The sequence below is a fragment of the Camelina sativa genome, chromosome 12 (genome assembly GCF_000633955.1).
Source record: "Camelina sativa cultivar DH55 chromosome 12, Cs, whole genome shotgun sequence".
NCBI lineage: Eukaryota > Viridiplantae > Streptophyta > Magnoliopsida > Brassicales > Brassicaceae > Camelina > Camelina sativa.
In genome coordinates this window covers 28,404,812-28,429,900 of record NC_025696.1, presented here as the reverse complement: position 1 = coordinate 28,429,900, position 25,089 = coordinate 28,404,812, and the positions used below count along the sequence as shown (strand labels likewise).

Below are 25,089 nucleotides of genomic sequence, written 5' to 3'. Positions count from 1 at the left end.
CCATGCCATTGATCTTTTCAAGGAATGTGAAAACATACCACTGACTGTCACTTATGACCTTTGGAAGGAATTCACGCTCAAACATATGACTGAAAGGCCCATGACCAATATCGTGGAGAAGTCCTACATATACAAACAAATATCAGAAATTCTATCAAGTAACAATGTAGTCATTGAGCAAAGAATAGTTACCAGCCAGTCTCACAGTCTGAAGATCATAATTGTCAATACCAAGCTCCATTCCCTATAACAATTTAAGCACCTACATTACAATCTTACCACACTTAACCAAAATGTGACTGTACCACTGACATTTGTCCAAAATGTCCAAATACCTGGAAATTTTTTAGCTTCTGAACATTTTCGCCTGCAAGCCAATACACGCCTAGAGAGTGCTCAAATCTAGAATGCACAGCTCCTGGATATACCATGTTTGTCACCCCTAAACCATGCAAGAAAATTTTCTCTCAAAGAAAGAAGATAAGCAACCACCATACAAAAATAAATCCTTGCTGCTATAAGGAGTAACCAAAGCAAATAATCTTACATACTGGATAAAAAGATTTCAATGAAATTTTTCTATATTTGAACCTAGCATTTCATACAGTGATTATGACAATAAATACTTGTTTATCGAGGAGAAAAAAGATTAGACATAACAAGACCATCTAGCTTGTTAAACAAAAGGAGAAGGCAACATGAGTTGAAAGAACTCACCGAGTTGCTTTAGTTCACGAAGCCTGCCACAAGGAATTGGAATAAAAGAATCAGAACACAGTAGTAGTCATTGAAAATAATATAACCATGGAAGTGAGCACAATCCAACAACTTACCTCTGAAACTGCTCAGTGTCAATGAATTTTAAACAAAGCTGCAAACCAAAAGTGAACTATTAGTATAGATTACATATTTAAAGCCAATAGAAAACGTATGAACAGTCGTTAGAGAATTTTGAAACTCATACTAAATTGGAAAAAAACTCACACAAGTGCAGAAATACAAAAATCGGAAAATCACAGAAGATTCAATTCGATTTCTAGCAAAAATCCAGCAGTTAAATATTCCGATAAACAACAATCTCTAATCCAATCCATAACTCGACAGTTCCATAAATTCCGGCGATAAAATTAGAGATGACGATAACATTATCCAGATTAACAACCAGAACAAACGCTACCGGAAATTTCACAGAAATCTCTCCGTCAAAAAAAATAAAAACAGTTACAGAGGGAACTCCTTATCTCGCAAACGAACCATTACGAGTCACAGAAACAAGAAACGAAGGAAGATTATAAAGAAATCAATCACTTACAGGATCGAGATAGATGTTTCCATGAACGTTGTCGTATACATGCTTGCTGAACCGGAGCTCGTTCGCCGGAGCGCCGGAAGAGTAGCCCGGTAAGCTAGTTAGGTCTTCGTTGCAATACGCTCCCATCAGTTGAAATTTCACGTCGAACTCTCTCACACAATCGCTCGCTCGCTCGCTCTATATCACCGCGTGATGTTGGGAGGGAGAGAAACAGTTATGGTGGTACCCGACGACGAGAGAATTGAGAAAAGGGATTTAAAGCGCTGCTGCACAAGTCGCCAAAGAGGAGAGAGAGAGAGAAAGAGAGAGTCTCTTTTATTAAATTCCTTTTTGACGTTTGTACGCGATTAATATTCCCTTCATTAAAAATGGGAAAGTTGTCAAACGAGCCCTATACTTTTATTTTATTCTAAACAAATCCATATCCTTTTTAAAAAGTATAAACTAAACCTGTCAATTTTTTTTTTTTTTTATTTGAAGCGTTTCTGACAAACAGATTAGCAATCACACATTTCACATGGCATATGCTCATATTTGAAGCGTTTTTTTTTACTATGGTTTTAATTCTGATTACGTCGTTTCTTTAGACTATGTTAAATGTAAAAAAAGAAAGAACTTTAAAAATTAAGTTTCATAATACAGTCGGTCAAAGTCAAATTGAATAAACAAGCTGTCGCTCTTATGAGCCTGACAAATCAGCAGATTCTCAACACCGTTTGTAGAAATTGTGTTGACGTTTTGGTCTACACATTACTGACTTTGTGGTTTGTTCACTTTGTTACGCATACTGTTTTAGTACAGGTTTTTTTTTACATAAATTAAAAAATATAGGGCTATATTGCAAATTTCTCTTTTTAGGTAGAGGTTGCTTTGGTGGTGGAGAGTGGAGACGTGGTGACGGTTCGGAAAATCCGGAACGTGATAATTGTTTCTGAACCGAACAGCTATGCGGTCAATTAATTTCGGTACCCTTAACAAAACCGAACCGGCGTTAAACCGGATCCAAATTGGCATTTTAGAAGAGCGTTTAAAGTGTGATAGGACTCAGACTTGACCGGAGTGGACTCAATCGGTGAATCTGACTCGGACGCGGCGGAGTGATGGAAGAGTTCCCGATCATAACGGTGAGTCAGCGCGAGCAGTTTCTGGTGGAGAACGATGTGTTCGGGATCTATGGTTACTTCGACGCCAGCGACATTTCTACTCAGAAATACATGTAAGTAAGCTCGCCGATTTTGATTTGATTTGATTTTCGAGTTTTTTTTTTTTTTTCACAATGATGAGTTTTTTAGCAGCTGTTTTGAAGTGTGGAATGTACATATTGATGGAAGTTGTTGTTGTTCCTAGGTTGAATCATACTGATCACTTGGATTTAGTCGGATAAGATGAATCAGATACACTAGTGGATTAGAAAATTCTCACTAGTTGATGATGATCAGTAAAATCGAATTCTCGGTTTAACAAGGCCAGATCTCTCGAATCACGTCGGAGATTCTCACGCCGATTACAACAAACCTCGCAAGGAACAGAGAGAAAGAAGGATGATTTGGGCTGGGCTTTTTATCAGGTCCAATAAAAAGCCCAGCCCAAATCAGTTACTTTTAGTTAGGGTTAATTGTATACATGGCTTGCTCTCAACGGGACTCTTCCGGGATTATACATCAACCGTTTTAAAGCTCTTTTCATCTTCTCCATGGCGACAGCTAATTTATCGGGTTTGTTTTTGGTTGGCTCTTATCTAATGTTTGCTGAAGAGATTGTTTCTTTTTGATGCTCTTCTTTCATTCAGGTAAGCGAAACCCTGAAGATGTTTTGGCGACCAAACCCGTTCTCAAGAAACATAAGGAAACATCCGAGGAGAAGGTAACGTTAAGATGGTCTCGGTTCCTCTTGTTCTTTGACAACTTTTTTCTTTACACTCTGTATTCCAATGCTAATGTAACTTGTTCTTTGACAACCAAAGGATTTGCTGATAGTCTCCAGCACAAGTCTGACCAGGCTAATCTAATCTCAGCGAAGGTATAATTTTTAAAAATTCATATATTTTCTTAATCCGGCTATTTTTGTCGTTGTTCCTTTTGCTCCTGGTGCTAACACACATGGCTGTTATATTCAGGAGGCTGCCATAAGAAAAAAGAAGACGCTCTGTGTTAGCAATCTCCCTCTCACAGTTACTATGTCAGATATGTAAGTAGCAAACCTTCAATTTCCACTTTCCTTCTCTCTCTGGGAGCAAGTTTTTTATTACTGATATTTTACCCTCCACTTTTACAGCCTCCATTTCTTCAAAGATGCTGGAGAAGTTGTTCGTGTTCGAACTATCCCGCAAGTTGGTTAAGAAGTTGTGCTTTGGCCGTGTTGACTTTGCATCTGCCAACGAAGCAAAGAAGGTGAGAGTAGTTTATACTTTATGGTTATGATGAAAAAAGTATTCAAGTAGTAATTTGAAAAGTAATGTATTGCTTATGATAAATACTACTGTAGGCGCTGGAAAAGAAGAATGGTGAATATTTGCACGACTATCAGATATTTCTTAGAGAGGATTATAACGCTCCATACCCTTTCCGACCCAAGTAAAATTATTTTCCATGTCATTGAGATTTGTTTCTCTAACTTATTGCTTGAGTTTTGATGCCATTACAGAAGACTAACGCTATTTAATTTTGCTAATTAGATATTGCATGGAACACAAGGTCTGGTAAGGGATTTAACTATTTACCCCTCGAGTTTGTTATCAAGGATTTGGTATGATTTGGTATACATGGAGAGATCACTAGAGTTTTTGAATTTTCCAGGAACCTTCGACAAGAAAGCCTTCCGATAGAAGAAGATGGCACACCTCCCGATTTTGTTGAGGTACCTCTTCTTTTTATCTTCGAACTATCGAAGAAATACTCGGCGTTTAATAACACAACTGTTCCCACAAAGATTACTTATTTTTGGGATGAATCGGCTACTTTTTTTGTTGTTATGCAGTTTAATTCTTTTTCTTCTTATAGTCGTTCTAACACACTTGGCTGTTCAATTCAGGAAGTACTCTTTGTTGCCAATCTCTCTCCCCAGACTAAAATATTGCATATGTAAGTAGCACCTTAGATTTCCGCCTTTCCTTCTCAGAGGAAGTTTTCCAGGACTGATATTTTGTCCTCCACCTTTACAGCAAAGATTTCTTCAAAAATGTTGGAGAAGTTGTTCGTGTTAGACTTATTGTAAACCACGAGGGCAAGCATGTGGGTTATGGCTTTGTTGACTTCGCTTCTGCTAACGAAGCAAAGAAGGTGAGAGTAGTCTTATGATAAAAAAATATTTAAGTAGTTATTTGAAAGTACGATTGCTGTTTACACCTTTTATACTGTAGGCGCTGGAAACGAAGAATGGTGAATATTTGCACGATCATAAGATCTTTCTTGAAGTGGCTAAGACAGCTCCAGACCCTCCACGACCCAAGTAACTTTTTTCCATGTTATGGAGATTTGTTTGTATAGCTTATTGGTAAAGTTGTCATACCATTCAGAAGACTAACCCTCCCTCTTATTCTTGGTAATTAGGTACAACCTTGCAGAGAAGCTTTGGTAAGGGATTTTACTATTTGCCTCTTGAGTTTTGTTATCAAGAGCACAGTTGGTGAAGTATTGGGTATACCTGGAGGGATCACTAGGATTTTTGATATTTCAGTTACGAAGACTATCTTCGACGACAAAACCTTGTGATAGAAGAGGACGTGGCAGTGGAAGGACTTGACGAATCTCCCAATTTTGTTAAGGTACCACAAAGTTCTTATTATCTTCAAAATATGTCAGGCTTAGACATATAATAACAGAACTGTTTCCGCAAAGTCGAAAGTTGTCTAATTCTTGGGATGAATCTACTTTTTATTGTTATCCAATCTAAGTCCTTTCTCGTTAGGGTCGTGCTAACTCACTTGGCTGTTAATTTCAGGCAGTTGCTGTAAGAGAAAAGACGCTCTTTGTTTCTGGTCTCTCTCGCGAATCTGATATATCACATATGTGAGTAGCACCTTTAATTTCCTCTTTTGTCCTTCAACCTCTTTTCATGACTGATATTTTCTCCTCCGTTTTAAAGCATCAATTTCTTCATAGATGTTGGAGAAGTTGTTCATGTTCGACTTATTGTAGACGACACGGGCGAGCATGTGGGTGATGGCTTTGTTGAGTTTGCTTCTTCTGACGAAGCAGAGAAGGTGAGAATAGTTTATAGTAATGATTAAAAGTATTTAAGTAGTCATATGACAAATATTCAATTAAGTTATTTGAAAGTGCGGTTGCTGATTAAATCTCTTATGCTGTAGGCACTGGAAACGAGGAACGGTGAATATTTGCACGATCATAAGATTTTTATTGTTGTGGCTAAGAAAGCTCCATATCCTCCACGACCCAAGTAAATTGATTTTCCATGTTATGAAGATTTGTTTATGTAAACATTGGTTGTGATTAACGTTATTATTTTTGTTAATTGTAGGTATTGCATAGATCACAAGGTTTGGTAAGGGATTCAACTATTTGTATCTTGAGTTTTTTTTTGTGAATTTGTTTGGTATACATGGAGAGATCACAAGGGTTTCTGATATTCTAGGTATGAAGACTACCTCCGGCGAGAAAGCCTTCTGATAGAAGATGAGGCAGTGGAAGGATTTGATGAAGTTCTCGATTTTATTGAGGTACATGTTCTTATTATATTCAAAATATGTCAAGCTTGCGTTTAATAACAGAACTATTGCCACAAAGTCGAAAGATGACTTAGTTTGATATGTAATTTATATTCAGGAAGTTGCGGCAAGAAGGAAGACGCTCTTTGTTTCCAATATCCCTTGCAAAGATAAAATACCAAAGAACACTAAATTACCAAAGATGTGAGTAGCACCTTTAATGTCCTCTTTCGTTGTCGGAGCAAGTTTTTCATGACTGATATTTAATCCTCCATTATCACAGCATCGATTTCTTTAAAGATGTTGGAGAAGTTGTTTGTTCTCGACTTATTGTAGACCACAATGGTGAGCATGTGGGCTGTGGCTTTGTTGAGTTTGCTTCTGCTAACGAAGCAGAGATGGTGAGAGTAGTTTATAGCAATGATGAAAAGTATCAAAAATATACAAGTTATTTGAAAGTACTATTGCTGACTAAATCTTGTATACTCTAGGCGCTGGAAAAGAATGGTTTCAGTTTGGAGGGTAATAAGATTTTTCTTGACGTGGCTGAGATTGCTCCATACCCTCTCCGACCCAAGTAAATTAAATTTTCCTTATGGAGATTTGTTTTTCTAACTTATTGCTACAGTTTTGATGTCACTACAGAAGATTAACGCTATTATTTTTGGTAATTAGGTACAACCTTGCAGAGAAGCTTTTGTAATGGATTTAACTATTTGCCTTCTGAGTTTTGTGTGACGTTTTTGGTATACATGGAGAGATAGATAACAAGGGTTTTTTGATATTCCAGGTCGAAGGTAGAAAGCCTTCTGATAAAAGAAGAAGATGGAGAAGAAGATGAAGGTGGAGAAGAAGATGATTTGGAGACCAAATCGAATCTGGGCGGATTCTGCGGTAAGAAGATTATCTTCGGTTTCAACGACTGATAGAAGAATATGAGCTCTTTCTCTTTGGGGTTTCTAGCTTGTGTGATACAGTGCAACTTTTTTTTTACCGCTTCGGTTTTAATTTTGAATGGTTTTGTGTTAAATAATAATGTGCCTTCATTATATTACCTAATTAAGAGCTGTATACGTTTGGAACTGATTTGGTTGGCGAAACTATTAATCTCCCGTGGGACAGAAATTTACGTTTTCTTATATTTTAGTCGCAACATGTTTTGGGTTGGATCAGTCTTTCACTTCTTTCACCAAAGGAAAAAGGAGTATTGGTAAATCAAGACCGAGTCATTAGGTAACTAAAGACCGAGACATTAATTTGACGACAACTGATAGAAGAAGCTCTTTGATGTTTCTAACTTGTGATACAGTGCAATTCATTTTTTTTTTTGGTAAACGACCCGATTTTATTAAAAGAACAAAAAACAATTACACACGAATATGTCTCTGGCACGAATGACCAGCAGCATCCGCACGTAACATACCATCAACAAACTGTGGAACCAAGATGGTTAGCTTCCCTATACATGTGACAAAAGCTGACTATCCAGTTCCTCGTGAGGAAGCCATGACACAGCCGTACCAGGAAGGAAGGACAGAGGATGGGAGTCTCCTATCCCTGTCGTAAGATAACCAACCACCAGTTTTGAATCCACCTCCACCTCCACGCGCGTAACCTTTGCCTCCCAAGCAAAGCTCAACCCGCAGTACAACGCCCAATGCGTACTGCAAAACCACCACACCATTCACCCACACTATTCCATGGTAATTAGGTACAACCTTGCAGAGAAGCTTTGGTAATGGATTTAACTATTTGTGTTATAACAGATGTGAGCAAGATAATAGAAACGTAAAGAACAAGACACAAATTTAACGTGGTTCACCAACACTTTCTGTTGGCTATATCCATGGGCAAAGAGACAGATTTTATTACTGGAGAAAGTACAGAGATTTCAGAATGTATGGAGGCTAGGTTAACAAGAGTATATATAGGAAGATAAAACCCTAGTAAACCCTAATCTGATTGGGCCTAAATTTATGGGCCCAATCCAATTCAAGTCATATCCAACAAATCTCCACCTTGACTTGAATCCTCCAAAACAGACAGATGTACCGGATGCACTGATCACAGTGCCAGATGTACCAGACTTCTCCACCAGACAGATGTAACAGACAAACATATCAGAGTTCTCCTTTGCTTCATCAAAGCTAGAATGCTGTATCAGATGTCCAATGCTTCGTCAAGCCAGAATGCTATACCAGATGTCAGATGCTTCCAGAATACTATATCAGATGTCAGATGCTTCACCGAGCCAGAATGCTATGTCAGATGTCAAATGCTTCGCCGAGCCGGATTGCCCCACTGGGACCAGATGCTCCATCAGGAGCCTGATGCATGTTCAGAGGTCTGATGTCCCTCCAGGGACCTGATGCCCCATCAGGGGCCTGATGCCTCATCAGAGGCCTGATCGTCCACCTGGGCGATTAACAGCTTGAGATATTCAACAAGTCTAAACAATGTTTAAACTTGCTCTAAGGAACCGGTTTAGTGAACATATCAGCAGGGTTGTCAGATGTCCCTATTTTTCTTCACTTGAATCCACTTTTCATGTCTCAGGAAATGATATCTCACATCAATATGCTTGGTCCTTTCATGATGGACCTGATCCTTGGCTAAACAGATCGCACTCAAACTGTCACAGTACACTGTAGCCTGATAATGATGCAAACCCAGATCGCTGATCAATCCTTTCAGCCATATACCTTCCTTAGCAGCTTCTGTCAAAGCCATGTACTCTGCCTCAGTAGTTGATAACGTCACAGTTGGCTGCAGAGTTGCTTTCCAGCTGATCACAGAATTACCCAAGGTAAACACATAACCAGTCATCGATCTTCTGCTATCTACATCTCCTGCATAATCAAAATCAGAATAGCCTGCGACCAGGCTCGGAGCCTCACCTCCATAAAAAGAAGTATTAGCCTGCATAATCAGAATCAGAATAGCCTGCAACCAGGCTCGGAGCCTCACCTCCATATATGAGGCCAACATCAGATGTATCCTTCAAGTACCTGAAAATCCTCTTCACAGCCAGCCAATGCTCTTTTCCTGGTTTTCCCATGAACATGCTCACAACACTGACTGCATGTGCAAGATCTGCCTTGTAAAGACCATTTTGCATACATCAACCTTCTCATAGCACTAGCATAAGGAACCCGAGACATATACTCCTTTTCCTCTTCAGACTGATGAGCAAACATGGTAAAAGGAAGATTAACAACACTCAGAGTGTCAACAAGCTTTGATGATGACATACCAAACCTATTCAACACTTTCTGGATGTAACTTTTCTGTGACAAGAAAAGGTTATTCTGATTTCTGTCTCTAAGGATTTCCATTCCTAGAATCTTATTTGTTGCGCCTAGATCCTTCATCTCAAACTCAACACTTAGCAGATTTTTCAATTTCTGTATATCACTCATCTGTTTGGCAGCTATCAGCATGTCGTCTGCATACAGTACCAGATAAATGCAAGATTCATCTCCCACCTTGCTGATGTAGACACAACAGTCATATACCTTCAACAAGGAACATGTTGTTGTTTCAGAGAACCAGATGCTCCTACTAGAGCCAGATGTTCCTTCAACAAAGAACATACTACTGTGAATTTCAGAAGCCAAATGCTCAAACGAGCAAAACACTCAAACGAGTCAGAAGCTTAAGCGAGCCAGAAAGCTCCAACGAGCCAGATGCTCAAAACGAGTCAGATGCTCAAAACGAGCTTGATGTTCCAAACGAGCCAGATGTTCCACTAGAAGCTCCAACGAGCCAGATGCTCAAAACGAGCATGATGTTCCAAACGAGCCAGATGTTTCACTAGAAGCTAGAATTCCTCGCTGGAATCAAATACTTCTTCAGAATCCATAATGCCTTACATAGGGCAACTACTCCACCATGAGCCTATATTGCCTTGGGTCGGTCTCTACAAAAGCCTAGTAAAAACCTTGTACATTCTTTTACACATTGTAGAGGTCTTCAGAGATTTCAAGTCACAGAAGACGAACATACTCCACCTTGACGACGAAATCTCATTGACTTCAACTTCAACTCCTTGTTGGCTTTTGGGGGAAACCTTTTGTCACCATATTAGCTGCATTCTTAGACGTGTGCACCTTCTGTAGTAAAATCAGGAAATGATAACTATCTGATCTTGTGATATCTTACCTACCTGTGCTTCGTCCTACCATGATACACTTGATTCTTAGCCAGAAATAAAACACTCTAACTATCACAGTGTTGGGTTGGATCAGTCTTTCACTTCTTTCACCAAAGGAAAAAGGAGTATTGGTAAATCAAGACCGAGTCATTAGGTAACTAAAGACCGAGACATTAATTTTGACGACAACTGATAGAAGAAGCTCTTTGGTGTTTCTAACTTGTGATACAGTGCAATTCATTTTTATTTTTTGGTAAACGACCCGGGTATTACCCCAGATTTTATTAAAAGAACAAAAAACAATTACACACGAATATGTCTCTAGCACGAATGACCAGCAGCATCCGCACGTAACATACCATCAACAAACTGTGGAACCAAGATGGTTAGCTTCCCTATACATGTGACAAAAGCTGACTATCCAGTTCCTCGTGAGGAAGCCATGACACAGCCGTACCAGGAAGGAAGGACAGAGGATGGGAGTCTCCTATCCCTGTCGTAAGATAACCAACCACCAGTTTCGAATCCACCTCCACCTCCATGCGCGTAACCTTTGCCTCCCAAGCAAAGCTCAACCCGCAGTAGACTCCCCAAAGCTCTGCCAACTGCGCCGAACAACGCCCAATGCATACTGCAAAACCACCACACCATTCACCCACACTATTCCATGGTAATTAGGTACAACCTTGCAGAGAAGCTTTGGTAATGGATTTAACTATTTGTGTTATAATAGATGTGAGCAAGATAATAGAAACGTAAAGAACAAGACACAGATTTAACGTGGTTCACCAACACTTTCTGTTGGCTATATCCACGGGCAAAGAGACAGATTTTATTACTGGAGAAAGTACAGAGATTTCAGAATGCATGGAGGCTAGGTTAACAAGAGTATATATAGGAAGATAAAACCCTAGTAAACCCTAATCTGATTGGGCCTAAATTTATGGGCCCAATCCAATTCAAGTCATATCCAACAATTTGTCTTCTGAGTTTTGTGTGACGTTTTTGGTATACATGGAGAGATAGATAACAAGGGTTTTTTGATATTCCAGGTCGAAGGTAGAAAGCCTTCTGATAAAAGAAGAAGAAGAAGGAAAAGAAGAAGATGAAGGTGGAGAAGAAGATGATTTGGAGACCAAATCGAATCTGAAGAAACATGAGGTACCTATGATGGGCGGATTCTGCGGTAAGAAGATTATCTTCGGTTTCAACGACTGATAGAAGAATATGAAGCTCTTTGGTGTTTCTAACTTGTGTGATACAATGCAACTTTTTTTTTTACTACTTCGTTTTTTTCTGAATATATGCTTAATTTTGAATGGTTTAGTGTTAAATCATAATCTGCCTTCATTATTACCTAATAATAAAGAGCTGTTTGAACAAATTTGGTTGACGAAACCATTATCTCCCGAGGGACAGAAATTTGATTTGCGAAACCATTAGTCGCAATTTTATTTGGGTTGACTCAGTCTTTCACTTCTTTCACCAAAGTAAAAAAGAAGTATTGGCAACTCAAGACCGAGACATTAGTTTTTGACGACGACGACTGATAGAAGAAGCTCTTTGGTGTTTCTAATTAATATAACCTGTTTGATACAGTGCAACTTATTTTTGTTACTTTGGTCTTTCGTTTGTGTGAATATAAGTTATAGTACGCTTAACTATGAATGGTTTGGTGTTAAAATCATCATCTGCCTTTATTTATTACCGAAGTAAAGAGAGCCAGCCGTATATGAATGATTTGAACTGATTTGGCTGACGAAACCATAGTCTCCCGAAGGACACAAAAATTACCTTTCTCGTCTCAAATTTAATTTAGTCATATTAATTTCGATACCCTTAAACCAAACCGAACCGGCATAAAACCGGGACCTAATTGGCATTTAAGAAGGCCCAGCCCAGTTATATGGAGACGCTCGAGCGTTTTAAAGCGTGATAGGGATCAGACTTGACCCGGAGTGGACTCAATCGACGAATCTGACTCGGACGCGGCGGAGGGCGATGGAAGAGCTTCCGATCTTAACCGTGAGTCAACGCGAGCAGTTTCTGGTGGAGAACGATGTGTTCGGATACTATGGTTACTTCGAGGCCAGCGACGTTTCTACTCAGAAATCCATGTAAGTAAGCTCGCCGATTTGATTTTGATTTTCGAGTTCTTTATTCATGATCTGATGAGTTTATAGTAGCGTTTTGAAGTGTGGAATGAATCATACTGATGGAAGAAGTTGTTGTTGTTGTTGTTCATAGGATGGAGATTCAGCGAGATAAGCAGTTGGATTATCTGATGAAAGGCTTAAGGCAGCTAGGTCGGGAGTTTTCGTCCTTAGATGCTAAGTAAGTGAATAATGACGGCTTGTTGTTGTGTTCAATGGCTAGAATTTGTAGGTTCAAAAGTTTATGTTCTTTGAATTCTTTTCATTTAAGCCAGTCACTGTGTCCTCTTCGAGATGATTTGGGTGTTTCTTATGGCGTTTTTGCACATATTTTTGGGGTTTGAGAGATGTATGAGTTTGTATGGGTTTTATAATGCCAAGAGATTAAGTTTGAGTTTGGATTCTTTGTTTTTGGAACAGTCGACCTTGGCTTTGTTACTGGATTCTTCATTCAATAGCTTTGCTTGGAGAGTCTGTGGATGATGAATTAGAAAACAATGCCATCGAGTTTCTTGGACGCTGCCAGGTTAGGCTATATTTCTATTCTTCTTGTTTTTCTTCTCCTTCAGTTCAAGCTTTTGTCCCCATTCCTATTATTGTTACCTGTAAACGTTCAATTCGTACGTAGTTTTCTTTCACACGTCTCTTGTCAGGGCTCTGATGGTGGATACGGTGGTGGTCCTGGCCAAGTAAGTATATGCCTGTTTCTTTAAACTGTGTGGATCACTTTCATTTCATTAAGATAAAGACTAGAATTTGAGACCAGGTCGTTTTATTCTGCCCCATCTCTTTGGGTGTACTTTGTTGATGCATCATCTCATTGTTTGATTGTGATGCCTTAAGTTGAATCAGCACAAGTAGTTTAAGTTTAAGTTTGGTTCTGCAAAGACATGGGCTACATGGCACATAAAGTTAGGATATATAATTTAGCCTGCCTTTTTTCAATTTCCGTTTTTTTGCTCTTTCTCTCTCATCCACTAGTAACTGAGATCTTTTCTTCCCAGCTTCCACATCTTGCAACCACTTACGCTGCAGTGAATGCACTGGTTACTATAGGAGGTGACAAAGCCCTTTCTTCGATTAATAGGTGGTGCATTCCTTCTTCTTCTTTTTTTTATGGTCAGTTTCTTTTCAATAGGAGACAACTGATGCTTCCTATAGAAGAGACTTACATGTGACTCGTACTTTTCAGAGAAAAAATGTCCTGTTTCTTAAGACGAATGAAGGATAGAAGTGGAGGTTTCAGGTTTGATTCTTTTTCTGCTTGAACTTTTTAAAAGCTTCATTTTTACTGACAGCACACTTTATGCATTCTTATCGTTGGTATTGTCTCTGTCATATTGATTCTTCAATTTGTGCTTGTCTACTTTTCTATTTATGCAATTTTTCTCACTGATTGTAGTCTTGGTGCTAAATTCTGACTCTCTCACTGATTGTAGGATGCATGATATGGGAGAAATGGATGTTCGAGCGTGCTACACTGCTATTTCGGTGAGTTTACCAATTCTTAACTTCTTGCGGACACCAAACTTTATAGGCTGAATAAGATTAACATACTCAGGACCCATAATGCTATGTTTATTCCAGTTTTATGGCTTAAACGTAACATTAGGATACTTTTAACTATCTATTATTTGCACACTTGCGCCCAGCAGATACTTTGCTGAGAGATGACTCGTATTGATACTTACGAGTCTTGCATCCTATGGCTGGTTTTCTCCCTGATATGTTTGACTTTTCTTGTGATGCAGGTTGCGAGCATCTTAAATATTATGGATGATGAACTCACCCGGGGCCTTGGAGATTACATCTTGAGGTAGCTTTTTTGTATCACTTTTTATCTTGCAAGTTCATGATTTATTTATTTCCCTTGTAAAGCTATTTTAAATCACTTTCTTTGAGCAGTTGCCAAACTTATGAAGGCGGGATTGGAGGTGAACCTGGCTCTGAAGCTCATGGTGGGTACGGTCTCCTACTTGCTTCAATGAAGTAAAGTTTATATCCTGAAATATTGATTTGTTACTAAGGGAATTTATTATTTAGGAACACTTACTGTGGGTTGGCTACTATGATTCTGATCAATGAGGTTGACAGTTTGAATTTGGATTCACTAATGGTAACTACAATGCTGTTCAGCGATTATTAATGGAGTACCTTGGTAGAGATACTTTTCTTGCAAACTAATTTCTCTATGATTCTAGAACTGGGCTGTACATCGACAAGGAGTAGAAATGGGATTCCAAGGTAGGACCAACAAATTGGTCGATGGTTGCTACACTTTTTGGCAGGTCAACTTTCTAATTCTCTTTTGTGACATTGTATATTCATTCTTTTTCGATGATTATATATCCTATTTCAGAATTGTCCTCCACTCATTCTCGTTGTTCTTTTTTGAATGGTATGTGTTAAACAGGCAGCACCTTGTGTTCTACTACAGAGATTCTATTCAGCGCATGATCTGGTACATCATGGATCATCACATATATCACAAGGGACAGATGAAGATCACGAGGACCATCATGATCCTGAAGACAGTGATGATGATGATGATTCTGATGAGGAGGACAGTGATGAAGGTATGCACTCGACTTTCTCATTCCCTCAGTCCATCTGTTAATCCAAAGCACAACTGAATTTTGGTTAGCTTATATCTTCAGGTTCAGTGAATGGACACGGAGTCCATCATACATCCATATACATTAACAGGAGAGTGCAACCAGTTTTTGATAGCCTCGGCTTGCAGAGATATGTACTCTTATGTTCTAAGGTCAGTTCTTAGTTTCTTGAACACCAGACCTACACTTCCCGACAAGTTTTTATATTTATAACACACGCACACACAACATACTTGTATGCCCAGATGCCTGACGGTGGATTTAGAGACAAGCCAAGAAAACCCCCTGACTTCTACCACACATGTTACTGCCTGAGCGGACTGTCTGTGGCTCAGCACGCTTGGTCAAAAGACGAGGACACTCCTCCTTTGACTCGTGACGTTTTGGGTAGCTACTCGAATCTCCTGGAACCTGTTCACCTCCTCCACAACGTTGTCATGGATCGGTACAATGAAGCTATCGAGTACTTCTTTAAAGCAGCATGAACCGTCCTCGCCAGTGTATGGGAAACTCTTGGCATCAGAGAGTTTTCATAGTGTTGTACTTGTATGTAAGTTATCAACAGAAGTTTCACTAATCTGCTATCATATAGCTAAAGTTAAAAAAATTACTAAACGAACATTTTTAATGGAACACAAAACGCCTTGGCTCTTATTTCTTTGATCACTGTTTCGTCTCCCTTGAGGGTTTCGGTTTAAGCCATAAAAATTACGTTGCATCAAAAACCCTTTTCTAGTTGAGAAAGCCTCGCCGCTCAATCTCTCCTCAACATCACCGGTGAACTAGAGACAAAACGATTCCGACCATATCTAATTCATTTCTTTGGGTTAGATATGGTCGGAATCGTATGATATGGTCGTGCTGATCAAATACAGACAACTCTCATACAAATACAGTCATCGTGTTGATATAGCTAATTTTGAAAGAAATGAAAGATTGTATCTAACCCAAATCAAGTTGAGACTAAATATGAGAAATGTTATATTGGGGTCGAGTCGAGATTATGCTTTTGTCAACCAAATCATTTCAAATCGTACGGCTCATACATACGTAATAGTGAAGGCAAATAATGATTTAACACCAAACCATTCATAATTAAGCATATTCTAACTTGCTTTCAAACAAAAAAAACTTAACTGTAACATTAAGAATAACCGAAGTAATACATATAAGTTGCATTGCAACTCTTCTTCTATCAGTCGTTGTCGTCATATGAGAGGATAATCTTCTTACCAAAGAATCTTCTTTCAGACTTGATTTGGTCTCCACATCATCACCATCAGTCGTCATAAGAGAAGATAACCTTCTTACCGCAGAGTCCTCCCAGCATAGGTACCTCCAGTTTCTTCAGATTTGGTTTGGTCTCCAAATCATCATTTTCCAACTCATCATCTTCTTCTTCTGCTTCTTCTTCTTCTTCTTCTTCTTCTTCTTCTATTTCTTCTTCTTCTTCTTCTTCTGCTTCTTCTTCTTCTTCTTCTCAAAACCCTTGTCAACTCTCCATGTACACCAAAAACGCCACCCAATGTGCTCCAGATAATAAAAACCTAAATAGTTAAAATCCCTTACCAAAGCTTCTCTGCAAGGTTGTACCTAATAAAAAAAAAATAGCGTTAATCTTCTGTAATGACATCAGAGCTATAGCAATAAGTTAGAAAAACAAATCTCCATATGAAATAACAATTTACTTGGGTCGGAGAGGGTATGGAGCTATCTCAGCCACCTCAAGACCAAACTCTTTATCATGTATTATTCGCAGCGCCTACAGTGTATAAAACATTTAATCAGCAATCCTACTTCCAAATAACTTCTTGTATATTTTTCATATGCTACTTTTTATCTTCAAATGACTACTTAAATACTTTTCATCGTTACTATAAACAAACTACTCTAACCTTCTCTGCTTCGTTAGCAGAAACGAACTCAACAAAGCCACAACCCACATCCTCACCCCTGTGGTCTACAATAAGTCGAAGAAGAACAACTCGTCCAACATTTTTGAAGAAACGAAGGCTGAAAAAGTGCAGAATAAGAGATAAATCATGAAAAACTTGCTTCAAGAACGAACGAGGAATAAAGGTGCTACTTACAGCATTGGTATACTAGTTTCGCAAGAGATATTGGCAATAAAGATCGTCTTTCTTGTTGCAGCAACTTCCTGAATTCAATTGCATAAAAATAAATCACCTTTCAACTTTGTGGCAACAGTTCTGTTATTAAACTCCTAAGCATTTCTTCTGACCTCGACATAGTCACATATTTTGAAGATAATAAGAACATGTACCTCAATATAATCGAGAAGTTCATCCTGTCCTTCCACTGCCTCATCTTCCTCTATCAGAAGGCTTTCTCTTCGAAGGTAGTCTTCATACCTTCAATATCAAAAAACCCTTGTGATCTTTCCATGTCCATGGATACCAAAAACTTCACCCAATGTGCTCTTGATAACAACACTCAAGATGCAAATAGTTAAATTCCTTACCAAACCTTGTGATCTATGCAATACCTACAATTAACCAAAATAATAGCTTTAGTCTTCTGTAAGAGCATCAAAACTCCAGCCATAAGTTACAACTAAATCAACTTACTTGGGCCGTAGAGGGTATGGGGCTTTTTTAGCCACATCAAGAAAAATCTTACGATCTTGCAAATATTCACCATTCTTCTTTTCCAGTGCCTACAGTATAAAAATATTAAATCAGCAATCGTATAATTTTCATCATAAGTATACACTCCTTTTCATCACTACAATAACTACTCTCACCGTCTCTGCTTCATTAGCAGAAGCGAACTCAACAAAGCCATCGCCCACATGCTTGCCCGTGTAGTCTACAGTAAGACGAACATGAACAACTTCTCCAACATCTTTGAAGAAATTGATGCTGTAAAAACGGAGAATAAATTATTAGTCATGATAAACTTTCTCCAAGAACGAAAGAAAAAAATTAAAGATGCTACTTACATATGTGATATATTAGCTTTGCGAGAGATATGGGAAACAAAGAGTGTCTTGTTTCTCACAGCAACTGCCTGAAATTAAAAGTCAAGTGTGTTAGCAAGACTCTAAGGAGAAAGGTTACTTAAACTGCATAACAACAAAAAGTAGAGTCATCTTAAGACTATGTGGCAACAGTTCTGTTATCAAATGTCTGAGCCTGACATAATTTGAAGATAGTAAGAACAGGTACCTCAACAAAATTGGGAGTTTCATCAAGTCCTTCCACTGCTGTCCCATCTTCTTTTATCAGAAGGTTCTGTCGTCGAAGGTAGTCTTCGTAACTGAAAAATCATAAAAAACCCTAGTGATCGCTCCATGTATACCAAAAACTACAACCAATGTGCTCTTGATAACAACACTCAAAATGCAAATAGTTAATCCCTTACCATAGCTTCTCTGCAAGGTTGTACCTAATTACCAAAAAATAATAGCGTTAGTCTTCTGTAATGGTATAAAAAACTCTAGCAATAATAACTCCATAACATGTAAAATCAGTTTACTTGGGTCGTGGTGGAGCTGTCTTAGCCACTTCAAGAAAAATCTTATGATCATGCAAATATTCACCATTCTTCTTTTCCAGCGCCTACAGTACAAAAGATTCAATCAGCAAATGTACTTTCAAACAACTACTTGTATATATTTTACATACTTCTCAAATGACCACTTAAAACACTTTTCATCATTACTAGAAAACTAACTACTCTCACCTTCTTTGCTTCGTTAGCATAAGCAAAGTCAACAAAGCCATAACCTACATGCTTACCCTCGTGGTTTACAATAAGTCGAACACGAACAACTTCTCCAACATCTTTGAAGAAATCTTTGCTGTAAAAGTGGAGGATAAAATATCAGTCCTGGAAAACTTGCTCCGACAAGGAAAGTGGAAATTTAATTAAGGTGCCACTTACATATGAAATAGTTTAGTTTGGGGAGAGATATTAGCAACAAAGAGTACTTCCTGAATTGAACAGCCAATTGTGTTAGAACGACTCTAAGAAGGAAAAAATTTGCATTAACAAAAAAATAAGTCATCTTTCGACTTTGTGGCAACATTTGTGTTATTAAACGCTGAGCGTTTTCTTCTGAGTGTGACATATTTTAAAGATCATAGTAAGAACATGTACCTCAACAAAATCGGGAGTTTCATCAAGTCCTTTCACTGCCTCACTATCTTCTACCGGAAGGCTCTCTGGTCGAAGGTAGTCTTTGTAGCTGAAAAAATAAATAAATAAAAACTAGTGATCTCTTCTTCATGCATACCAAAAACTTCACCCAAGGTGATCTTAGAGAGATAACAAACTCAAGAGGCAAATAGTTAAAATGACTTACCAAACCGTGTGATCTATGCAAAACCTACAATTAACAAAAAAAAATAAAAGTGTTAAGTCTTGTGTAATGGCATCAAAACAACTCTAGCAAATAAGATAGAGAAAACAAATCTCCAAAACATGGAAAGTCAATTTACTTAGGTCGTCCAATGTTTGGATTTTTTTTATGCACTTTAAGATGAATCCGATAATCATGCAAATATTCACCATTCTTCTTTTCCACCGCCTACACAGTAAGAAGAGATTTAATCAGCATTCGTATGTTTTTCAAATGACTCACTTAAATAATTTTTCTTTTTGTTTTTGTTATTCATCATAAGTCATAACTATAATAAACTAGTCTTTACCTTCTTTGCTTCGTTAGTAGAAGAAAACTCAACAAGGCCACAACACATATGAGAATGCTTGGCGGTTACAAAAAGTCTAACACGGACAACTTTACAACATCTTTGAAGAAATCGATGCTGTCAAAGGTGGAGAAAAATTAAAACTATCAGTCTTGCTCGAAAGTGGAAGGAGATTATCGAAGGAGCTACAGAAACAGAGCTGCTACTTACATATCTGATATATTAGTTTGGGGACAGATATGGCCCATAAAGAGCGTCTTTTTTGTCACGGCAGCTTCCTGAATCGAACAGAACAGCCAAGTGTGTTAGCACAGGATGCTTAATTAGACATACGAGAGAAGGAACAACAAAAAAAAAATTATAACTTAGGTTACCTTCTCTTCGGATGTTTCCTTATGTTTCTTCAGAAACGGTTTTGTCTCCAAATTATCATCATCAGGGTTTCGCTTACCTGAATGAGAGAAAGAAGAGCAGCGAAAACCAAAATCAACAACCTCTTCTTCTTCAGCCAAGTATAATAAAACATTAGATAAAAGAGCTCAGAGCCACAGAAAACAAACCCAATAAGTTAACTTTCACGGCCGATTTCTTGCTAGAACTGGCCATGGAGACCGCCGATTTCTTTTCCGGCAAGAGTTTGGGAGCTGGAGCAGTGAGATATAAACTAATTCCTACTCAATTAAACAAACCCTATAAAAAAAAGACAATATATATCCAGCTACAAAGAAAGAAAGTATACTTTTTATGAAAACAGTAATCTGATTTGGGCTGGGCTTTTACTGGTTGATGGGTTTATTCTGTTTTTCTTTTTTTTACGTATCTGCAACATCGTTTTCCGTTTGAAGCTGTCCGGGTTTCCGGGTATCTGTGTGGGTCGGGTTTTCTCGGATTTGACAAAAAAAGCCGCGAAATACAGTTTACCATAATCTCACGTTCTTGCTAAATCATAACATTTTCTTTGGATTACTTTTTAAACTGCTAAAATTTCCTGTAAATGTTTTCTCTAGAGTTGATTTATTCTTGTGTTTTTCTTTGCATTTTTGGTTGCAGGTTCTGTGATTGGTTTTGTCTACTCAGGGTTTATGATATGTGATCTTGTATACCTACTATCTACTAGCATCCGGAGATCACCGACATAACCTGCGGCATTCCTTGGAATTTGGTCTTGATCGAGTATGTTCCTTCTGCCTCTCTTTGATTGAAAAACTCTCTGCTTTTTAAATCAATCAAATGGTTAACCAGAGTCTGATACTTGATGCTATAGAACTAGCGAGAAGGTGAGGCTGGATTTGTCTAGTAAATCTCATTGGTCTTTTCTGAATACTGATAGACTTCATCCTTGTAAATTTGATCCTCTTATGTGTTACCTAACCTTACCTTTTCGCTTTCATAAGAAGTTTACCAAAGATATTATGATATTTCATAGAATAAAACATCTCAATGATACTTGAAGTCTCAAAGTATATAACCAAATATGTGACTGGTTTCATCATTTGAGCTGATTGTATCTGATTCATGTACATACTTCAGTATTTGTCTCTGTTTAGTGACATATCATTGATGTTACCAATCTAGCGATCCACTAAAGTTTAGTGCGCTAGGCTTATAATCCCTTGGATTGGAACTCAACTCTATTCCCGTTACATTGTTGCCAGATGCTAGCATATCTTCTTGCATCGGCTTCCACTTCAGCTTCGATCCGTGTAGATGATTGACAATCAAACTGTGGAGCAGACAAGTTCATCTAAAGCTTGAAGCTTGATGCATGCTATAGAACTAACGAGAAGGTGAGGCTGGATTTTTAGTGAATCTCATTGATCTTTTCTGAATATCGATAAGACTTCATATATATGCAAAATACCTTTTCTTTTCTTTTCATTTCTCTCTCTTCATCTTTCCTTCAATTTTTATTGCTGCGACTAGAATTCAAGAGTTTGGAATCGCCGAGAAAACCAGCGATAAAACCCAAGACATGATCTGAACTAGGACTGTTGCTACTTTTTCTATAATTAAGTCACCATTGTTGAAATCAGATAAAGAAAGTTCGAGACATAAAAATTACAGAACCCTTCATCTTCTTCTCTGACCTAACTAATTGGGAATTTACATCATTTATAATTATATCGTTTACAGTAGTTCAGAATTACAAAAAAAAAAAGATATTTTAAAATCAGTCGCAATCGCTACAGTAGCGACCCAAAAACGAACAGGGCCCAAAATTGAATTGCACCTACCCAAAATTGAATTCCTCTTTATTCTCCTATCCACCTTTTTATTTTTCTTTGTGATACAAAATTCCTATCTATCGTTCAATTACACACATATAAATATATATCAATGGTGAGGTGAGCAAAGAGCAAAGAAATGGTTTCATCACTTACCATCATCGAGGTGGCACGAGTCACCCCTTCCAACTCCGACTCGTCCGAGTCACTCACTCTCCCTCTCACCTTCTTTGACCTTTTCTGGTTCAAAATCCATCCAGTCGAACGAGTCATCTTCTATCGACTCACCGAAGCAACTCGACATTTCTTCGACTCAGTCATCGTCCCAGACCTCAAAACCTCTCTCTCCTCATCTCTCTCTCACTATCTCCCCCTCACCGGCAAACTCGTATGGGAACAACTTGACCCCAAACCAAGCATCGTCTACTCTCCAAAGGACGCCGTTTCATTCACCATCGCCGAGTCAAACGCCGATTTCTCACGTTTAACCGGCAACGAAACATACCCCACCACCGAGCTACACCCGTTCGTTCCCGAGTTACGTGTCTCCGACGACTCAGCCTCCGTCGTGTCGTTTCAAGTCACGTTATTTCCAAACCAAGGGTTTTGCATCGGCGTAAAGGCACACCATGCCGTTTTAGATGGAAAAACAACAACCATGTTTCTCAAATCTTGGGCGCACGCATGTAAAAATCAAGATTCTTCTCTACCGGAGGATCTAATCCCAAATTATGATCGTACGGTTATAAAAAGCCCGACGGATATGGATACAGAGGTCTTGAACATTTGGCACTCAAGAGCCAAAATGTTCACCGGCGGTAAAGAACCAGAAAATACCAAGAGTTTAAAGCTCACGTGGTCATCAGAGATTGGTCCCGACGTCGTCCGATACACGCTCAATCTCACTAAAGAAGATATTCAAAAGCTTAGAGAACAACTTAAGAGAGAATCCTCTGTTTCACCATCACCAAAGGAGCTTCGCTTATCGACGTTTGTAACTGTTTACTCATATATTTTGACGTGTATGATCAAAGCTCGGGGCGGTGATCCGAATAGACCGGTGGGGTACCTATTCGCGGTGAATGTTCGAGGTATCATGGATCCACCGGTGCCGTCGAGTTATTTCGGGAATTGTGTCGCTTTTTCTTTTAAAATGCCGTTAAAGGCAGAGACTTTTATGAGTGAAGAAGGGTTTTTAGCAGCTGCGAGAATGGTTAGTGATTCGGTTGAGGCATTGGATGAGAGTATAGTATGGAAGTTCCCAGAGCTTGGAAGGTCATTTATGACTCTTCCACAAGGAGCACAGGTTCTGACTGTTGCGGGATCCACCCGGTTTGGAGTATACGGGTTGGATTTCGGGTGGGGCAAACCAGAGAAAGTGGTGGTTGTGTCGATTGATCAAGGCGAAGCGATTTCGTTGGCGGAGAGTAGAGATGGAAATGGCGGTGTGGAGGTTGGCTTCTCGCTCAAGAAACATGAAATGGCTGTTCTCATTGATTTGCTTCATAACGGCCTCAGAGATTAAATCCTTTTTCTTCATTTACAAGAATAAAGTAATCTAATCACATGTTTTAATTTAATCGTTGTTTTTGTTTCCGTACGTGTTTTTTTAGTCCAGAAGGCGGGCTTCGGAACCACCATTTACAATGGACATGTTGAATTATTTATTCAACAGTTTAATAGAAGCAATGAGGGTGTTGAAAGTAAAAAAAACATGACGTGGATTAAACATAGTTGAATTTTTTCAACATGTTGAGAGCATGTGCATTGGTTGGGACAAAAATTTGGTCCTTCAAATATATTAATCTTATTTACAAAGTTTCTTAATTTTGGTATGAGCATTAGTGTCCCTCAATAGTTGGTCCCCTGTAAAAAATAATATTATTTTTAATATTTAAAATTAAATATTTAAATTAATAAGTAAAATCATATTAAAGTTTAAATTCAAATAAAACATATTAAAATTTTATAAAATCTTAATTTTGGTGAATCCATTGTGTAACTTGATCAAATATATGCAGTACAAGTATTTGGTTTATTGCAAAAAAAAGATGTTTCTCAGTTTTGATCATTCAATTACAAGGAATCAAGAAACCAGCTGTAAACTCAAGACTTGACATTGCTGCTACTAATAAACAAGATTAGGCTCAAACTCGGCGAAATCAACAGAGCCAAATTCAACAGGAGGCATGAGATAAGCAGCCAAGATCTCAGAGGCTAAAGAAGCAACCAAAGGAATCCGCTTGAGTGTCTTGATGAAAGAAGGATCATCGGTTTGTCCTACAGCCAGCAGCTTCTCATAGCTCACAACCATTCTATCCAATTTCCTCTTAAACTCAGGGTTCTCAACATCCAGCACCGCCGGGAATATTCTTGTCGTGGTTCGGTTTGTCTGAAACAAAGTACAACATTTTCAGAAAAGGGGGTGGTGCAAAAACACAGCTTTAATATTATTCTTCTTGTTTCAAGTTCCATTACTTCGATGATGACATGCATATCGAACTCCTTTGTGTTTAACCCGATACCCTCGTAGAAGTTAGTTCTTTGACAATCATTGAGGTACATTGTCACATAAACCTTGTAAAGCCAATCCTCTTAGTTAGGCCAATGTGCAAAACACATTTGAAGTTGAGAGTTAAAGAGAGTTTAGTTTAATTACCGAGAGGCAGAAGAAGCGAGACCAGATATAGAGAAGCATATGAGCTAAAGAAGAATTTTTACCTCACTGCTGGCTCATTTAAGTAACTTAGTTGCATAAGATCATCTACTCCATCGAGAATATCATGATTTGCAGGCACTAGAGTCTCTGTTTTGACTTTTAAAACCTGTTGAATCACGTGTAGGAAACAGTTTCCGATCAAACACTTAAAAATAATAATCAACATCTACCTCAGGGAATTCATAAGGTCGCTTACTTTTCCCTCAGGTAAGGCAAGAACAGACTCTTCTCCTGAAGTTTTCAAAATCTTCCCCAGCTCCCAGTTACCTTATGCAAGATCCAAAACAGATGTCTACTCTCACCCAAAGATCACACTAACAATAAATCTAAAGGCTTGAGATCTTTCTTACACAGCTTTCTTGGCTGAATTGTGAAGACTATATAAAAAAAATTATGATCTGATCGAACACAATCTAATCTAGATTGAATCTTGAATCATAATATCATTGATTTCAAAAAGGATTAAAAAAAAAAACGTTTTTTTGTTTCTTTTTAAATCAGCAGAAGACCAATTCCTGTATCAGTACTCTATAGACGATCACAAATCAGATAAAAGATACAAAATTTCTCATA

General features: G+C 38.3%; 6 protein-coding genes across 9 annotated transcripts in view; 3 read left to right on the top strand and 3 right to left on the bottom strand.

Moving 5' to 3' along the window:
- Window positions 1-1,619, bottom strand: part of LOC104732809 (deoxynucleoside triphosphate triphosphohydrolase SAMHD1 homolog) — a 5,472-nt gene extending 3,853 nt beyond the window's left edge. The window contains exons 1-6 of the mRNA XM_010452393.2: window positions 1,313-1,619; window positions 834-871; window positions 718-740; window positions 336-442; window positions 193-244; window positions 39-123 (exon numbers count right to left, since the gene is read on the bottom strand). Of these exons, the coding sequence (XP_010450695.1) occupies window positions 39-123; window positions 193-244; window positions 336-442; window positions 718-740; window positions 834-871; window positions 1,313-1,438 (431 nt within the window). The 5' untranslated portion in view covers window positions 1,439-1,619. The remainder of the gene's footprint in view (window positions 1-38; window positions 124-192; window positions 245-335; window positions 443-717; window positions 741-833; window positions 872-1,312) is intronic.
- Window positions 2,355-7,062, top strand: LOC104732808 (protein HRB1-like). Of its 2 annotated transcripts, XM_010452391.2 has the most exons (24): window positions 2,355-2,528; window positions 2,660-3,027; window positions 3,102-3,175; window positions 3,276-3,331; window positions 3,429-3,499; window positions 3,587-3,702; window positions 3,797-3,885; window positions 3,987-4,010; window positions 4,108-4,168; window positions 4,343-4,392; window positions 4,473-4,590; window positions 4,671-4,759; window positions 4,861-4,884; window positions 4,988-5,075; window positions 5,252-5,319; window positions 5,396-5,513; window positions 5,622-5,710; window positions 5,792-5,815; window positions 5,906-5,990; window positions 6,097-6,182; window positions 6,262-6,379; window positions 6,470-6,555; window positions 6,654-6,677; window positions 6,769-7,062. In XM_010452391.2, the coding sequence occupies exons 6-24, from the start codon at window positions 3,604-3,606 to the stop codon at window positions 6,902-6,904; spliced, it is 1,476 nt and encodes a 491-aa protein (XP_010450693.1). In that variant the 5' UTR covers window positions 2,355-2,528; window positions 2,660-3,027; window positions 3,102-3,175; window positions 3,276-3,331; window positions 3,429-3,499; window positions 3,587-3,603; the 3' UTR covers window positions 6,905-7,062. The 2 variants fall into 2 exon arrangements, with proteins under 2 accessions (XP_010450693.1, XP_010450694.1); XM_010452392.2 differs by lacking the exon at window positions 6,654-6,677.
- Window positions 12,048-15,553, top strand: LOC104732806 (protein farnesyltransferase subunit beta). The gene is made up of 14 exons (XM_010452389.1): window positions 12,048-12,248; window positions 12,379-12,465; window positions 12,705-12,810; window positions 12,938-12,973; window positions 13,289-13,371; window positions 13,477-13,530; window positions 13,724-13,775; window positions 14,036-14,100; window positions 14,190-14,246; window positions 14,328-14,400; window positions 14,486-14,572; window positions 14,698-14,860; window positions 14,942-15,051; window positions 15,145-15,553. The coding sequence occupies exons 1-14, from the start codon at window positions 12,133-12,135 to the stop codon at window positions 15,382-15,384; spliced, it is 1,329 nt and encodes a 442-aa protein (XP_010450691.1). The 5' UTR covers window positions 12,048-12,132; the 3' UTR covers window positions 15,385-15,553.
- On the bottom strand, window positions 15,451-20,248 carry LOC104732807 (protein HRB1-like). 3 transcript variants are annotated; one of them, XM_019234054.1, is made up of 21 exons: window positions 20,133-20,248; window positions 19,947-20,023; window positions 19,783-19,850; window positions 19,573-19,689; window positions 19,363-19,451; window positions 19,227-19,250; window positions 19,022-19,109; window positions 18,806-18,855; window positions 18,605-18,722; window positions 18,398-18,480; window positions 18,284-18,307; window positions 18,088-18,178; window positions 17,862-17,929; window positions 17,664-17,781; window positions 17,488-17,576; window positions 17,382-17,405; window positions 17,184-17,271; window positions 16,990-17,057; window positions 16,795-16,912; window positions 16,617-16,661; window positions 15,451-15,738 (listed from the first exon to the last, which is right to left on the bottom strand). In XM_019234054.1, exons 4-21 carry the CDS (start codon window positions 19,618-19,620, stop codon window positions 15,727-15,729), a joined length of 1,245 nt encoding a protein of 414 aa, XP_019089599.1. In that variant the 5' UTR covers window positions 19,621-19,689; window positions 19,783-19,850; window positions 19,947-20,023; window positions 20,133-20,248; the 3' UTR covers window positions 15,451-15,726. The 3 variants fall into 3 exon arrangements, with proteins under 3 accessions (XP_019089599.1, XP_019089597.1, XP_019089598.1); XM_019234053.1 differs by lacking the exon at window positions 15,451-15,738 and adding an exon at window positions 16,339-16,492 and having other exon boundaries at window positions 16,588-16,661; XM_019234052.1 differs by lacking the exons at window positions 15,451-15,738; window positions 16,617-16,661 and adding an exon at window positions 15,901-16,492.
- Window positions 21,910-23,601, top strand: LOC104732805 (phenolic glucoside malonyltransferase 1-like). Its single transcript, XM_010452388.2, has one exon. It carries the CDS (start codon window positions 21,937-21,939, stop codon window positions 23,320-23,322), a length of 1,386 nt encoding a protein of 461 aa, XP_010450690.1. The 5' UTR covers window positions 21,910-21,936; the 3' UTR covers window positions 23,323-23,601.
- Window positions 23,840-24,511, bottom strand: LOC104732803 (magnesium-protoporphyrin IX monomethyl ester [oxidative] cyclase, chloroplastic-like). The gene is made up of 3 exons (XM_010452387.2): window positions 24,457-24,511; window positions 24,276-24,374; window positions 23,840-24,189 (listed from the first exon to the last, which is right to left on the bottom strand). Exons 1-3 carry the CDS (start codon window positions 24,493-24,495, stop codon window positions 23,926-23,928), a joined length of 402 nt encoding a protein of 133 aa, XP_010450689.2. The 5' UTR covers window positions 24,496-24,511; the 3' UTR covers window positions 23,840-23,925.